This window comes from Cephus cinctus, unplaced genomic scaffold, assembly GCF_000341935.2.
Source record: "Cephus cinctus unplaced genomic scaffold, Ccin1 Ccin1_scaffold0168, whole genome shotgun sequence".
NCBI lineage: Eukaryota > Metazoa > Arthropoda > Insecta > Hymenoptera > Cephidae > Cephus > Cephus cinctus.
In genome coordinates this window covers 262648-279819 of record NW_014332892.1, presented here as the reverse complement: position 1 = coordinate 279819, position 17172 = coordinate 262648, and the positions used below count along the sequence as shown (strand labels likewise).

General features: G+C 38.3%; 2 protein-coding genes across 4 annotated transcripts; one reads left to right on the top strand and one right to left on the bottom strand.

Moving 5' to 3' along the window:
* Positions 1-7109: 7109 nt before the first annotated feature.
* On the top strand, positions 7110-16011 carry LOC107264330 (serine/threonine-protein kinase MARK2). Of its 2 annotated transcripts, XM_025081534.1 has the most exons (11): positions 7110-7271; positions 7707-8102; positions 8863-9074; positions 9222-9368; positions 9461-9781; positions 9854-9977; positions 10073-10284; positions 10369-10514; positions 11203-11750; positions 11986-12404; positions 13203-13322. In XM_025081534.1, the coding sequence occupies exons 3-11, from the start codon at positions 8949-8951 to the stop codon at positions 13320-13322; spliced, it is 2163 nt and encodes a 720-aa protein (XP_024937302.1). In that variant the 5' UTR covers positions 7110-7271; positions 7707-8102; positions 8863-8948. The 2 variants fall into 2 exon arrangements, with proteins under 2 accessions (XP_024937302.1, XP_015587965.1); XM_015732479.2 differs by lacking the exon at positions 7707-8102 and having other exon boundaries at positions 7111-7271; positions 13203-16011.
* LOC107264331 (39S ribosomal protein L41, mitochondrial) lies at positions 15963-17049 on the bottom strand. 2 transcript variants are annotated; one of them, XM_015732480.2, is made up of 3 exons: positions 16828-17049; positions 16550-16716; positions 15963-16481 (listed from the first exon to the last, which is right to left on the bottom strand). In XM_015732480.2, exons 2-3 carry the CDS (start codon positions 16707-16709, stop codon positions 16096-16098), a joined length of 546 nt encoding a protein of 181 aa, XP_015587966.1. In that variant the 5' UTR covers positions 16710-16716; positions 16828-17049; the 3' UTR covers positions 15963-16095. The 2 variants fall into 2 exon arrangements, with proteins under 2 accessions (XP_015587966.1, XP_024937304.1); XM_025081536.1 differs by having other exon boundaries at positions 16966-16989.
* Positions 17050-17172: the final 123 nt, after the last annotated feature.

The following is a 17172-nucleotide window of genomic DNA, read 5'->3' as shown; positions in this document are numbered from 1 at the left end:
AGGGGGGGGGGGGTATAGAATTTAAATTATTAAGTAAAACAAGAAAGTGAATAAAGTTCAAGGGTATTAAGATACTTTGTGGACTTTGAATTTCCCGCGCTTCCCAACGGACAACATTTTTAACGGATTTGCTACGTATTAATGAGAAGCCCACGAGCGATTAAGAGGATGCCCGTAAGAGATTGTCTAACAGGAAGAGTGTTGAATAAAATATACACTATGACAAATGAGAAATATATACAGGGGTAGTACAATTTCAATTAAACTTTACTCAGCGTCCAACGGCTAAACTTATTTCATTCATAGAAGTGAAAAGACCGACTATGTTTCGGCCATGATGTTTACCGTGGAGACATTCAAGACTGGACAGTTTATACGCCGCGGGTTAATTCAAATGATTTCACGCCCTGAAAGATACGACTATATAATTACGTAAGGACAATGGAAATTTGATAATTGCGTATATTTTTGGGTTTGGAAAATAAGGAAGTGCGAGGAAATTTTTAATATTTTGAAATATGTATGTGTGAATCGGTATGGAATTTAAAAAAAATTATCTTAGCAGAGTTGGTGAAATATAGTGATAAGTGACTATGTCCAAGAATGAGCATTCAAAAAACTACCCACTTATATCCTCGTTGAGACAAAAGTAATGGTGGGTCGTTAATGACAATTCTGGAAAAGTTTCTATCCTTTCTTTAAATTTGTATATAATAATAGAAGTGGATAGTGCAATTCGGACTTCTCTAATCACGTTTAAAAAATTAACATTTTTTGCTAGGTACGCATTTCTCGTACTCCTGCCAAGCGTTGCTACCCTCTCTCGCTATACTAAGAGTACCTAACACTGACCGAGTCAGCGTGTGTAACTAAGGGATAAACTTGTATTCTTTATGACAGCCAGTTTCGTACCCTCTTTCTCACAAAGGCTGAGCATGGCCGTAGACAAGCTTCCCGAAGCTTCCACCTTCGTTGCGGTAGTCGAGCATTATATTTGACGGGTGAACAGTTGTCGCTTGTCCAGATTTTAATAAAAACCAGACTTAAGGGTAGTACAGGTCTTTGATACGTGAATTCGCTATAATTTCTTGTGCAATCTAAAGACTATAGCCAAAAGGTACAAAACTAAGGGTACAGAAAAAGAAGACGTATATAATGTCATCGGGCGTAAGAGAAAAGTTCAAGGAAAAAGGGTTCCAAGGATCAGAAAAAAAATTGAAAAAATACCCCCCCTTTCCCGTCCTAAAACTAAGAACTCAGCAGATTTGGTCGTTATCGTTTGGCTTGGCGAAGGCAAGTGGCTCGTACCGCAGTAGTGCTTCGTGAAAATGGTCCAGCAAGAAGAGATATGTATGTACAGATACTGTAGGGGAAAAGGAGGAGAGTTACTAAAGAAGAAGGATGAAAGGGAGGAAAGCCTAGCAGCATCCTTCGAAAGTTTCCTCTAATGGAATTGTAGAGGAGATAAAACGTTTCGACACAAGGTAAACTGGTGGACGTCTGTCTGCTCTCTCTTACTCTTTTCAAGTATCTCTTTCTCTTTTTCTCTCACATTCAGTCCCGCCCATTTGCATCTCTCTTGCCGTTTCCTCACCTAGTGCACACACCCTGTTCAACGGATCTTCTCTATCTACATACCTCCATCCCAGAAGCATTTGCTCGTCAGAGTTTACAAAAGAATAGTCGTTAAATCGTGCAGGAATTAAATTACATCCGTTATGGACGACACGTGATATATAAACAAATATGTCAAAGGTCTCTCAAATACCACATTCTAAGGTTCCTGATATTTGAACACCAGGTCACTCCGGATGAAATAAGTGTGCGTAGCCGTTCCTGGTCCGTAGAAAAGATTTAAAGGAATATAAAAGAAAAAACAGATGCCACAACATTCTCTGTTGAATAGGATCTTCTGGCCAGTACTTTTCGAATGCATCGGCAAGGTGGGTATCTTGGCACGATAAAATGCACACAGTAACATGACCTAACCTTACTTCAGACCATAGGCGTTCCTGAATATTTGCTACTTGGTCTGCAACACTGGTGTATACCGTTGTACTCAATGTTGCCAGTAGTGGAAGTGCCTTTAGAACCAGACAAGGGAACCAGTATTTGTGGCTACAATGCTTTTGTCAAACAGATATCCTCCATTGATTTCGTATCGAATGCTACAGAGAATCATAAGACCGCTTTTTCGTACGAGCTTTCTACGTTTGCTTTGGTGTTGATATTTTCCTCGTTGAACGAAGCTGTAATATTATTAATTAATACCGTTCAGGATTAATGATTTGTGAAGATCCAGAACGACGTTATACCATTTTTTCTCATGGTTCTTTTGGTAGACTGCAATTTTTAAAATTCTTCTTTCTTTTTTTTTCGCCGTTGTGCCTCTACCTATTGTACTGTGCGCCTTGAACGCTTTTGCAGTATTAAAATCCACGCGCCTGACGCGGATCGATGCCTCGTTGGAGCAATTCCACGTCTCGTGTGTTAAGTGTCAACCCTGGATGATGGTACAGACGGTGGTGAAGATAGTTCGTCAAGACAAATAGGAAGTCTGGTATATGGTATTTGATTTGGTGGTATTTACTTGATTGCTTCTACAGTAACGTTCCTCGTTGAAAATTTTAATAATGAAATGTTTTGTTCAAGATCTTTTGGTTACTGGCTAGAATCCATTGATTTGTACTGATTTTGTATACCTAGTGTCTGCATGAATAGACTTGATTGAGTGCACGGACTATCTAGCGAGAGTTTTAAAAAGCTTCTTCATGACAGAAAGTTCCACAGCGCCACTCAGATTGTATTGAGAAACTACAAGATTACTATAAGTGACGGGTTAATAAGTTTCTGTAGTCACTGCAATATCTTTATATACTTTTAATTACATTTTTCGTTTTAACATAATTTGCTTTTTAAAATTAACAATATATTTTATTCACAAAATCTCGTGAGAAATTTGGCAAGGTTTATTCCGAGATCTACTTTACCATCGGATGGTAACTTACCGTGCATTTTTTTTCGAAGAATTCGTTACTCGAGAGAATTTCTTTACCAACAGCGATTCTCAGTAATCACACGTACGTACAATCATTATTTTCAATATATGTATAAATAATTAATATTTGACAAGTAAGCAATCATTTATTTTTTCCATTTACATGAACACTGATTTTTTCCACGTATCAATATCAATTTCGTAAATAAGTCGTGTCACATGATCAAGACAAGGATTATAAATATGATTTATAGAATTACTTATATATGCACCAAAGGTTAAAGATTGGTTGAGAATTCTTACGGGATCAGTGACATAGGTACTTTTGCGTCATCCATCTATCACATAGTAAAGTGTGTCAGGTAAAACTCTCATGAATTTATGATGATTCACTTTTACAGCTAACACTCGCAACCCTTCGATATCGATTCTTAATCCAATAAACAGTTGTGCCTCAATGTCTCGCTTAATACCAATTGCTCGTCCTTTTCACTCTTGACAATTTGATTTCCATTGGCGCCCTTACGTTATTTTAAGAGGATTGAAGCTCAGCGACTTGGAATATAATTAACCCAAAAACAATAAGAGTCAAAAAAAGAGCCATACAGAAAGAAAACAAAAAGTTCTCTCCGCAAATCGGATAAAAACTTTTTCCTTTTTCTTTCTTCTCATTTTGTTATTCAACCTCCATCTACACAGCATGTCTATATCGTACTGCATAAATGCATAGGGAAGTTTCAGAGATGAAACCAGCACTTTGCTGAACGCTTATACGAGAAGCTTTCCAAATTTTTACGCTTTAACAACCCCTGCCCGACTTTGAAAACTACCAAGAGAATTCTTGAACGATTCAGGATGCTGTACTGATATCCTACACAACTTCTCTCCTTTATTCCTCTTTTTTTTCTTCTTACATATAGTAAGATGACGTTTCAGGCTGCATCCAATATCGATAACGTAATCGTCATATATTAGGTCGTCTACTATATACGTGCACTTGCCCAAGTCTATCCGCGTCACCAAAATGTCATACATAATATTTGTACAAATGTACAACTCTACGTTTCTTATAAATTAACAAAGACAAATACGAAGCAAAGAATCGAAAAGATTTAAGCAAAATAACGAACTAATCCCCAGCTGACTCAGATAATAGACGTCATATATTTTCTTACTCCGTCTTATATAGATTTTCTTTGTTAAATCAATATAAACAGTGATAAAATTGGATAATCGCATGGAACTACCTACAAACATAGTGAAATTCCCAAAAATCGATTTACATTTTAATATTTTCCAAACACAGCTGTACATGCATACGTCGTCAAATCGTTCCCATGAAATGCTACCCTAAACGTTATCGCATGTGTTATACTAACGAGAATATGCATTGCGTAAGCAGTATATTTCTCATTCTTCAGCCAAAGCACATTCCCGGTTTAAAGTAGAATTTTTTGAAATTGCAAAATTACATAATGTCACTTTTCAGAATGTACATCAGTAACATCTACCGAGAACCGCATGTACCCTCAATTACATAAATACGTCGGGTAGAGAATTTATGAAGAATCTAGGAGCATAAAAGGAAGGTAATTTTTTTTCAAAATATTCTTTAGGCCTGATATTTCCCAGACCAGTTATACTTTATTGGATTTTCTAGCAGTTTTTTAAGGCTGTCCCAGTGTTCCACGCGTTGACGCGATAAAACGCTTTGAGGGGCAGTTCTCGTCTAGTGGAGGGGGCTGGCATTGACGTCATTCAATGACGTCAATGCAGGACCGTGCCGAAAGACTGAAAGGCCCAGGGCCAAGCTGTATCGCAACTTTGGGCCACGTGCCGAAATTCACACAACGGGTACGTATATACGAAATAATGATTATAAATGCATAATTACATCATTCAAGTAATCGAGCCCGTCTCAAGGCTCTCTAATTCATGTTCACAGTACAATTTGTATCTACCTACGTGCTGCATTGAACTTCCACGAATATTACGAGGTGAACCGAAAGGAGCTGCTTTACGTATATACCTCTAAAGTATATCTATATATCAATATACACTCTATCGTAATTATCTTTATCGTGAATTTGCTTAAGTAATGAAAACGTACTAGGACACTGATTATACCTATATACGTAATACATGTCCATGAGAAATTCATGGAGTATGATACTGCACAATTTATTCCTGGTTAGTCATCCAATAATATTTGTCACTGTTACCGATTGTCCATAGTACATTGAAAGTATTCTGAGAATGTGATTATTATTTTTCATTATTGCCACGAAAACATAACCTTATCTTTGTTACGACTGAATGGCAGAGACTTAAAGAAGGCTTCATAGGTAGAGACGTAGACAGTTAAGTTATTTATGTACACCCGTTATTGAGACAGAAAAAGCATAAAAGTTATGAAGTATGGATTATAACGAGAGAATTTTTATTATTGAGCTAATGATAGAATAAAGGGATATCAAGGGTAAATATACATTGTACGTGTATAACCTGGAATTATTCGGATGAAAAAAGAACCCTGTACATACGATATAAATATACAGGTTAAAAAATTAATGCTCAACACACACGTGCGTTAATACGAATTTAGAGGTAGACTATTCGTTATCGCTCTTGTCCTACATAATGCATAAGATGAACGTACGATCATGTGGCTAATGATGACAATCATTACAATTTGTTGCATCGATTGCCTGACTCGCATTGATAAATAATACATGTATGATAATTCGGCAAATATATTAGTAACTAATGTCGTGCAGTCGCTACTTGTTTTTCTTGGTTCACTCCCAAACGATATTTAAAATCTTTTAATGCGCGTCAATCCTTTCTACTAGGGGTTCTTAAATCCCGTGCATTCAAATTCAAAGATATTTTTTTGCCGTGAATTGTAAATTTACAGAAAGACCAAATTTTATTTGCCGTCTATATCTGTAAAATCTGCTTTTCGAAAGCTCGTCGCGATACTGGCAAATTTTTTTTTAGATTTGTCTATACGTATATATATAGTTCTATGTAGTGTAACATACATATATGTACGTATATATTAAACGAGACTGGTAGGAGGACACTTTTTATTTTTATTTCGTAAGTTGCTTTTGATTCCGACGTATTTTCGAATCTAACGCGTGGATGCCTTGTAGCCCGTTAACAAAAATATACTATAGACATTTTGTGAAACAAACTCGAAAGCAGAGTTTCCGATTAGAGACATTTATGTTTTTTTACTTTTAAAAAGTGTTTTCAGACGTGTTCATGTTGACAGAACACACGTGGAGCCAATTGCTTCTGAAGAGTTGTAAAACAAGAGATAAGGGTCCACGTTGAGAAGCATAATACGTGGATACGTCTGAAAGCTCAAGGGCGAGAAGAGAAGAGTAAAAAAAATACGAGATAAACCGAACGTAAGAATACCGACCTAGGGCAACAAGAACGTTGATGCCTCTTGAGACACGACGTGGTATGTATACAAGTGCATTGGAAACATTGACAAACGAAAACATTAAACGATACTCGGAGAAAAAGGACGAATGAAGAGACAAGAGAAGCTGCCATTACAGTCAACGATTCTGTTAAAGCTGTTAGACGAGGAACATCCACATTTCTCATCCACTGACGTCATTCGACAAAGATAACGAGTGTCCGGCATTGACGCTAAGATCAATGATCTGTCATCTTTCGATCAAGATGAGCCGTTACTCTGTTTCGTATAAGAATGCGCGCGCGGCCCTTTCGTTAAATTATCTAGACGCTCTCGGAATTGACCAATCGGAGCGCGTGGGATAACCTAACAGGACACCGCGATTATTTTGAACTGCATAAACCTTGTCAATTCATTCTAAAATTATGTTGCACTTTAGACACTATTCTAACGAGGGTTAGTGAGTCTAAGTCTAAAGTCAGTACGCACGTCGTATTTGCTGTGTAATTACGTTAAAGCAATTAACGTAGAGACGACGGCCCGTTGACGTCAATTGTCAAAGATAACGTGCGTGGCTTGATGGAGGTAGACTCTTGAATAGTGGGGCGAGCTAAGGAATGAAGGGAAGTGGGGGGCGAAGGGGTAGTAACGGTTCGAAATTTAGTAGAGAGGGGGACAGCAACATGGCCGTCGGTTAGTCGGTATCGAACCGTCGTGTTGCGAGGAGGTGTTGTGTCGCTTCAAGAGTAATAAAGGAGACTGAACTCTCCTTTGAATTTCACCGAGCTAAGAGAATCTCCTTGCTGATGGCATCTACGCTCGGACATTTTATGCCTGGTAAGTAACATCTCGATTGAACTTATATCCTCGAGAGTGATATTATATGGTAGAAAATCTAAATTGACGCGTACCGTACGTCATGTTGAGGTACCTAAGGAGACCGGCGTCTTATGCGGTATCCTCGTTGTATAACAGTGAATAGACGTTTTGATATTATTAGTACGGTGGAGTTTCTTGTTTTTACTCTAAGTCTAGTTCAGTCTAGTTGCCCAGCCATTATTGACGGGCATCGATCCAGAGTCGTTGAGTAAACTTGAGGACGTCGATCCGTGACGTCATTGACGAATACCTATTGTACTTGTTGCAGGCGGTTATTTGCCTACTATGTTTAAAGATTAGTAGCTTACGGTAATAAAATATGTGTAGTACGAAAGATTGAGAAACTGCTGTATGTCTTTATTTAAAGAAAATTTTATATGTTTTTTCCTGAAGGAAGACGGTTACTGTGATTCGCCAATGTCGAACGATGGCGCGCGTCCTACGTGCGTAAGCGCTGACGCACGTGATGGAGAATTTTTGTTAATATTGCTTGTTTAAAGAAATCCGCTAAATGTTTAAAATAGAAAGGTCTCCGCTAGAACACGGTTGTGAAATTGAAACCAGCGCGAAGTATGAAGGCTAAAAACGGACTTGAAGGATAAACGTGAAAGTGCTCGAAGGGAAAACCATTGATGATAACATTACGATCGACAATCTGTATATCAGCAGTGGATTAGACTTTAAATTCTAATTAAATAGTTGCAAGGAAAAGTCTCGTCGAAGGTTTTTAACTATAATAGATAAATACTATAAATAATCGTCGCGCGAAGGACAAGAAATCGTGGGAAGGTAAACATATTGGACGCTGGGCATGGGGGATTGGGATTTAAAAAATGTTAAAAAACTATTAACCTCTTACAAGCTGCTTTTGCGGATAATATTTGGAATTTCGCGGTAGTTGCTCGTCTCGGAACGTTCTTATTAGTCAAAACAGAAACGCTCGTAAAGAATCAGCGGGCGACCGTAAAATTGCGATTCGCAAATGAAAAACTTCAAATTCCATTCTCAAGGTTGACTATAATGGGGTTACTGGAGAGGGTAGGAATGAAAATATTTGTAATTTTTATCTAAAGGCCTGTAATATTAGAAGCATGAGATAAAAATGTTTTTAGATACAAAGAATACGTTTGCACAGACATGGGCGATGTATAGAATAGAGCGAAGTACGTAAGCAGTGACGCGCGTAGCTAATTTTTTTTTAATTTGCCTATTCATTGCACGCACTGCTCGTTTGAGCCTTTTTAATAAAGAAAGTCACTTATTTTCTACTACATTTATCAGTTATGACGATCAATTTTTATCGCAGACGTTCGACGCTCAAATCAGTTACGTATGTCCCGACACACATATATATATCTTAACTATACAGAAACGTCGAAATTGATTATCCACGTATATGTGCTCTCCGTCATTGATAACGGGCCGTGCGCACTGTGTCTGCTTTACGAAAACCTTTATTTGATTCCCTTATAAAATAATCTCACTTTATCCTCTCACCCATTTACCCAGTTCGCCTGTGTACCTCACAGTTCCATGTCAAATGTTACAGGTAACTTTCGGAAGAGGTGAAGGAATCCCTTTAATGATCGATTGATATACCTTCTTGACCTGGTCGACAGTTATTAATGCGAGAAAATGGATCCTGGTGCTGGCCAGGGTAAAAAGCAAATCCGCGTGGGTTTCTATGACATCGAAGGGACCATTGGCAAAGGGAACTTCGCCGTGGTCAAGTTAGCCAGGCATCGAATCACTAAAACCGAGGTAAACAGGAGACAAGGCGCGTCCTTGAGTCGAGGTTAATGATTGTGCAATCTGCGCATTAAGGACGATGACAACAAAAAATGACTAGAGAGAAAACTGAACGGACATTAGCAATACCTTTACCAATGTCAATGTTTCTTTGTTCAGGTTGCAATAAAGATAATTGATAAGACACAACTGGATTCGACTAATCTCGAGAAGGTATATCGCGAAGTGGAAATCATGAAACAACTGGAGCATCCGCATATCGTTAAGCTATATCAGGTTATGGAGACCAAAAATATGATATACATGGCAAGTTAAATTTTGTTAATTTCAATAGACTCGATACACTTCCGCGTATATTTGTGTCTTGTATTATTTATTGCGTAATTGTGTTTGCCTAGGTGTGCGAGTACGCTAGCAAGGGTGAAATTTTTGATTACATAGCGCGTTACGGAAGAATGGGAGAACCACGAGCGCGGTCTACTTTTGCTCAGATACTATCAGCTGTCGAATACTGCCATGCTACCGGAGTGGCACATCGCGATCTCAAAGCCGAGAATCTCTTACTGGATGCTCAGATGAATGTCAAGATTGCAGATTTTGGTTTTAGCAATAGATTCACACCCGGCGAACGTTTAAGCACGTGGTGCGGCAGTCCGCCGTACGCGGCGCCAGAAGTCTTTCGTGGGAAACATTACGTCGGCCCAGAGATCGACATATGGGTAAGACATTAATTTTGTAGGAAGCTTGATCAATTAGAAAGTAATATTAATTTGTAATTCGAATCTTTGCAGAGCTTAGGTGTAGTGCTTTATGTACTAGTCTGCGGTGCATTACCATTTGATGGATCAACACTGCAATCGTTACGCGATCGAGTATTAAGCGGCCGATTTCGTATCCCTTATTTTATGAGTACAGGTATTGTACAATTGATTATTAATATATTTATTTAATCCGATTCAATGATGATTCATATATTTAATTATGTCTTGTATCATACTATTATTTCTTAGACTGCGAGAGTCTCATACGGAAGATGCTGGTTCTTGAACCTGGTAAGAGGTACACCATTCCGCAGATCAAGAGGCATCGTTGGATGGCTGGTTCTGCTGATACGACATGTGTTCCAGTAATACCTATGGTGACGTCTACCTTGCAAGAACCCAATGAACAAATTCTTAGGCTGATGCACAGTCTTGGTATTGACATTAGTCGAACTAGAGAGGTGAGTTAAAGATTATATGTATGTATCTGTGTCGTTTCAGTATGTTATAACTGTGTCTAATACGGGTTTTGCTTTTTGATGCAGTCTTTAAGGAACAACAGTTACGATCATCATGCTGCAATTTACTTTTTGCTACTGGAGAGGCTTAAGCAACATCGTTCCAGCAACTCAACGAACAACAGTTGTTGGCCTACTGTTGCACGTACTAAAGAAGACAAGTTCAATTCAAGGTACGTTAGTCACGGATGTCACTCTGACGTTGTCACCCTTTCTTTGACTTTTTTAGTCGAGATTCTTATTCTAAATTACGAATACTTGGCTTATGCAATATCCAACTTCCAATCCCTCCTATCGCGAGAATCGAAAGAAAAGGGATTCTAAAGTTTAATCGTTTGGTTTTTATTTGCAGCGATAGCTTAGTGGGACGTTGATCGTAATTGATGGGTGGTGATGAAAATTGGAGATTTAATCGGAACAGGTCGGATTGGAAGATCGTGGCTGTCTCTTTCAGTTTTGGTAACTCTTCGTTTAAAAACTTCCTATTTGCTTGCTCTGCTTATCTTCGTGAATTCTGCCTGTGATCGACGATCCTTTTTCGCATCGTGTTACTATTTTGCCCAGTTTTAGTTTCATCCTCATAATCAGACCCGCCGTAAAACCGGGATAATCTATTCATTCTCGTGGGAAACTAACCACCACCCATATAATTAATCACACCATTAAGCTAATGCGATGAAACGTTGAACTCCATGAATTTTATCGAAATACTGCTAAGAGAAATTCTGTGAGAGCATTAGAGTAATGACGCTAGGTTAATGTAGATATAAGTGCGGGAACTACAATAATTTTTTTGCCGAACCACAATGTCCATTCTATATGCATTATCACTTTATAGGATCCTTATTTTATTTTTAACAGAACCAGAGAGGATGTTGGAAGAGCAGGAAAGAGATTCAGCTCCACGAGCTCCTCCACCGATGAAGGTTGTTGCAGTGCCGAAGGGGAACTCGAGGAAGGACCCAGTGGAGATGAACTTCGTGAGGCTCAGATAAAATTGGAAGAGCACAGACTTGGATTAGATCGTGATATCAGTCAGAGAATTGACAGTCAGATAGTCAATCGTAGACTGAGCGATTATCAACAGCAACACTTTGATAGTCCCATCATGGATCCAATCGATCCACCTGCTAGAACAGCGTTGTTCGCTACCGGTGGAAGCGGAAGTTCATCCTCTTTATTATTCGAATCGAGTTTCGATTCGGGATGCCCTCCGGATTACACGGTTACCGGTTGTTTTACAAGCAGCCTGCCTTCATGCACGCCGCCACCTCCCAAAAGCCCATCCCCGGTAGCAACAAGGATATCAAGAGTGGCTCAAGGACGTAGAGCATCTGATGGCGGACCGAGGTTGCTGTTTTGTCAGCAAGGTGGTGGGGATAGACCAGCCAAACAACGTAGCATTCAAGGTAAGATTCTGGTTTTCCTGTGTTTGGATTTTTTTTTAAGGATATCCTTGTACAACATTAAACGGGAAATGGTTAACCAATTGACTACGAATAATCAGCATTATCGTATAATTTATTGTTTTTCATTATCTTTAAATTCATTTTTTAGACACGTTATTCTTATACTAAGGAGAGTCGGGAGAAAAAAGAGAAACCGGTGTTACGTGGAGTACAGACAGGCAATGCTACGTTCCAGATTCAGGAAAGGCTAGAGGTCACATGGATCTCGTTCATCTCAGACCACCCTCGACGTCGCCGCAAAGTCAACCGCAATTTAAGGTCCGCGGTGACTCGGGGACTCAGCTGCAGCTTCTCGTTCAACAACGCATGCTTCAGCAAAAGAGGAATCTCTATCATAGACACAGAGGCGGTGGAAGTCCTACGCCAAATCCGGTGTCCGGCGCTGTCACAAACAGACGTGGCGAACACGTACCACGGCAGGATAGTTACAAGTTGGCGCAGAGGACGCAAATCTTGCCGCCCTTGGTACAGGGACTCGGGGACGAGCATTTCGATAGGGAGCGTGAACGAGAAGAGGAACGATGGAAAAGTCTACCGTCAAGATTGGCAGCCGATTGCCAATTGGCTGAGAGAACGCTCCTATGGAGTCAACAGGTAATCTCATAAGTGAGCTTAGACTTTAGAGGACGATTGGATTTTAGAGACGCTGCTCGTCTACTGGATATGAATATTAAGCCAAAAGAAAGTAAATATATATCTACCAATTATTAATGGCGCTAGGTATATATTTTTTAATCCTAATTTTCCTTTACCATAGACTCGAGACTATTATCTACCAAAGCATTGAAACGAGCGCAGTAGTTTCTACGATCCATGAATTCCGTAAATAATAAAAAGTAAAAGAGAAAGAAAGTTCGCGCAATTTTTTTTCTTTGGCTTAATTTAATTATTTTTTTTTACACTTGGCCACTAGATGGCGTTAGTCACACTGAAAGCGATTCATCTAATTTTTAATTATTGTTCGTAAAGTTATTACCTAGCTAGTTAGTACCTGCGATTTGTTCCTATGATTATTTATTTACTTGACACAAATAAATAGTTATTTTTCTTTAATTTTGGCGTTTATCATTCGCTCTTTTTTTTTTGACATTTCTCTTGCATGCACGTCCCATCTAATATTTAGAATAACAGAACACAGTACCGTAGACATAATGATCTTCCATTACTATTAACCATTATACATATAATCGTTAGTTCTATCAAATTCCCATGTAAAGACACTCGTTGATCCGTTCGCAATTACTAATGAAAGTATGCATGTTTTCCTTTCTTAATAACAGAATCCAAAGTTCCATCCTCACATCAAAGTAGCACAACAGCTCGCTTGCTTCTCACTATTACATGTAGCGCATGTGGCTCCAATTGAAATAAAATGACACGTAACGATATTAGGTCGGACTCGGTGGTGGTGCATCTTATCTACCTCCTGGGGGCGTAGGTGGTTTTTTGTGGCCTGCCGGGAGCAATCCCCATTCAACGATATTCGAAAACGCCGGAGATCCCATGGAATGAACTGCCTCACGTTGTTCATAGAAATATCACGGCTAAATAACGTAGTAATAACGTACATACCATTGAGATTTGGAGCCCGTAAAAGCGAGACAAGACAGACAATACGCTCGATCGTCAACGGAAATACTAATGGATATCCAGGAAAAAAAAACCCCCCTTATATAATCATATTCCCAGAATGCAGTATTATTTGTCACTTGTCACAAACAAATGAAGAAATCTCTGTTATGTTGCGTCTGTTGCTGCTATTACGTTATCGACAACGAAATACCTCCTTGCTTCCTCGATAAGGATTTATTTGACTATTCTATTTTTTTTTAATGCGGATTGCGTAGACTTTAACGTCACGCATTGGCAACTGCTTCCTGCGATAATTAGCGACGGTGCTGATAACAGAAATGAATACTGATAACCAGAAATAAGGAATAGACGTCTTGTGATTTTCATGATGAAGTATTTAAAGAGAAGGACGTACGTCGCATGTTTAACGAATTGAGATTTGTTGGTAATTGCTGTTTGTTGTATTGATAAAAAATTTAAATTATCCCTCTTAATAGCACGACACAAAGAGTCCTTATCGATTTGGTATCTATTGTCTAGATTTTTATGTATGCCTGTAAATGTCTGGGGTAATGTCCTACGTAAGTCCAACTATACCACTGGCACTATCGAATCCAGTAACCAATTTCATCATAGACTGATAACAAAACCAAAGTGTAACACCAAAACAATAATCATTAAGAAACATGTGTGACGTAGGTCCTGGGACCTTTGTTAACTGTACTGTTGTCTCATATGTCACCTGGATATATGAACGTAAATTTTTTAACTGAAACAAGTCAAGTTCAGATACTAAAAAAAAGTATCCAAGTTAAACTTTAATTTGTACTATGTAGGATATTTTATGTCCTTGTTAATTTAGTTTACGTTTAGAAAGCAATATTCAAGAACGTACCACCTCCGGTATGCCACATTACATGTATTTACATATGATATAGGATTTGTGAAACTGAAATTAATTACTGCCAAGGAATCATGACTAATCAGAAAACCAGAGCGTGCTCAAAGAGAAAACTAGTCGCGAAATCATTTTCTAGTGATTAAATAGTATTCTTGTGCGTCAAAGCTAGGATGAAAAAAAAGTTACTCCCCACGATGATTATATAAAGCGAGTAGTGTATAAGAAAAATTATGGGGTATTTTAAAAGACGATCGATACAGGACGTGCGTCACGTGTGCTTTTTTTACACCCCAGATCACCAAACAGCGGAAAGCTGTGAGAATCGAAACAAGTCAATTTACCTGATTCTCAGAGCGACTATTGATTATGAATCTATTGGTTGCAATGTCAAAATAGAAACTTGTTTGATCCTCTTTCACTCTTTGTTACTTAAAGAAAAAGAAGGACAGCTATTTAGGTATTGATAATAACGAGGATTGATATTAGCCGTAAACGTTAGATGAGACGTGTGAGAAAACAAAAATTGCAAGGAAGAAGTGCTGCACTATATATTATTGGCGGGTGGATATTAACATTTGAAATGTTTTTTAGATGAGACCGGAAGTGTCTGTGTGGTACTAGTGTTTTTCGGTTGAATGGTCTTTTGAAAATTAATATTTTCCTAACGACGCAGTTGTAAACATTGTCAATTCGTTTCTAATAGAAAACTACGGTTTTTCACGGGACACTTCAGGGCGCAATTTGATTGACGTCCTTTAATGTTAAACGAATTTTTAATGGTGACATTATTGGTCTCGTGTTGCAGCACTTCTTTTTCGTGCTATAGTTAAATATGTTTAGACTCTAGTCGATAGGAAGCAATACCGGCCGCGCACAACTGACAACGACTTTACTATTCGAATTCTCCGCCATTTTTTACCCAAGAAACAATCAAACTTCGCTCAAAGAATTTTAAAGAAATGTGAAACCTTTTGATAAGCAAATCAATAGCTGTTAAGTTAGTCTAATCACTGGGCGAATCTCTCGTTCTCAAACAGGCAACACCACGTTAAATCCATGACGCAATTTACATACAAGTTGATAGGAATTGAGACCAAAGAAATGAATCGTGGTATCATTTGCAATTGCAGAATCCTTTTTAATCAGTCATTGCCCTTTCAGAATGATGGATTCAAACGTACGTAATATGTAGGAATCGTTTTAGAAAAACTGCTAACGTTTCTTTTACTAGCAATAAATTCGTTCTCTATCCGTTGATGAAGGGAGATTTAAAAAACTGAGAGTGAAGAGTTGACGGCAAAGATGAAAAGAAAAGCGTTCAAAGATTCGTCCGTTACTTTGAGCAGGTATTTTGTAAAGTATTGTACGCGACATGTACTTATTGTTTTGCGAAGTGAGGTCTAACATAGTCAATAGCTACAGATATTTTGTTAGGGTAATTATTTGCTATCGAGTAAAGACTGTCGCGCAAATATAACGATGAGAATTCGACGATTATCATATCAGTGGAAGATAACGAGTGGCCAGTAAGAGACGGATAGGGGAGGCATTGTATATTTCAACATTGTTTCACGATTGTTTAACGATTTTTCGTGAAAGTGCGTGGGATACGAAGTTCTTAGATTGGTCACTGGTAGTAAATATTTACCGTTTATATAATAATAGAATGGTCACCAATATAATATACAAGCGCGCGTAGAGTGTATTAAATAAAGCATATACAAATTATGATTGAATACTACTCATTTATCCGCATTAATATATAATAATATTATAGAACTTTATTTGAATCATGTAATGATGTGAAAGTACCTATTTCATTGAAACTGCTATAAGTTTTTGGGTTTCAGTGATTCGTTCCTCCTTCGGACGATCAGTGGTAAAAATGTCACAGCCAGTACTACCAGCACGAGCTTTAGCTTCACTCGGTGTAAGCTTCTCTTCTTCACTTGGCTCCAATGGCTGGCCATCCAAATCCAATTTCCCATTCTCATAATCACTTAAAATTTTAGGACCATATACAACTTTGAATAGGTCATAAGGTGTAAATGGAACCTCTTCACGTCGTTCTGCACGATAGGAGACATATGGCTTTAAGTTAAAATCTGCCAGAGATGGTACAATAAGTTCTGGTATCATTTCAGGTACATTAACAAAGCAGTTTCCCTCCCGATAACCAGTAGGCTTAACACCTCGACCTAAAATTAACATTATTAATATGATACTATCAAGTTCAGAATAATGAAATTAACAAATTTGAACATACGATCAATAGGCACATCTGGATCTGGTTTCTCGTGTTGTTTTTTCTTGAAAAGACGGGAACCGCGTTTGTTGTAAATTAGAAATTTGCGAAAATTACGAGCACCATTACAAACGCATGTTGTTGAGATACCTCGCCGTAAAATCATGCACGTAGATGCCATAGCCAGTCTTAATCAAAATAATTAAATACAATATCAAAATTAAAGACCAATGGCATAGGTTAAGGCGATACAAGCATATTAAAGTAATACGATAATGATTATATTAATATAGTAATACCACCAAATGGAAAAAATAGAAAATGACGACTTCCTAATCAAGTCCTAATGTTGTCACATGCGTGCAGTTTTTCAGTTAATCTTTTAAAAATTGTATATGTTGTTTCTTGATTCGTAGGATTTAGAGTAAAATCTTCACCATAAACTACATTCACGTAATGGTGGATGGTGCAAAAGACCGGACTGGACCAGACTGAGATGAGTAACAAAGATGAATAGGGAGATGGACAACGCTACGCTTTTAGGCGATATCAAAATTATGGCGCTAAATCGTAGTGGCCAGACTGGAAGTAGGATTTTGTGATCATCGCCTCCGTCGATAATGCGGATCACGAACGTGTAGCTT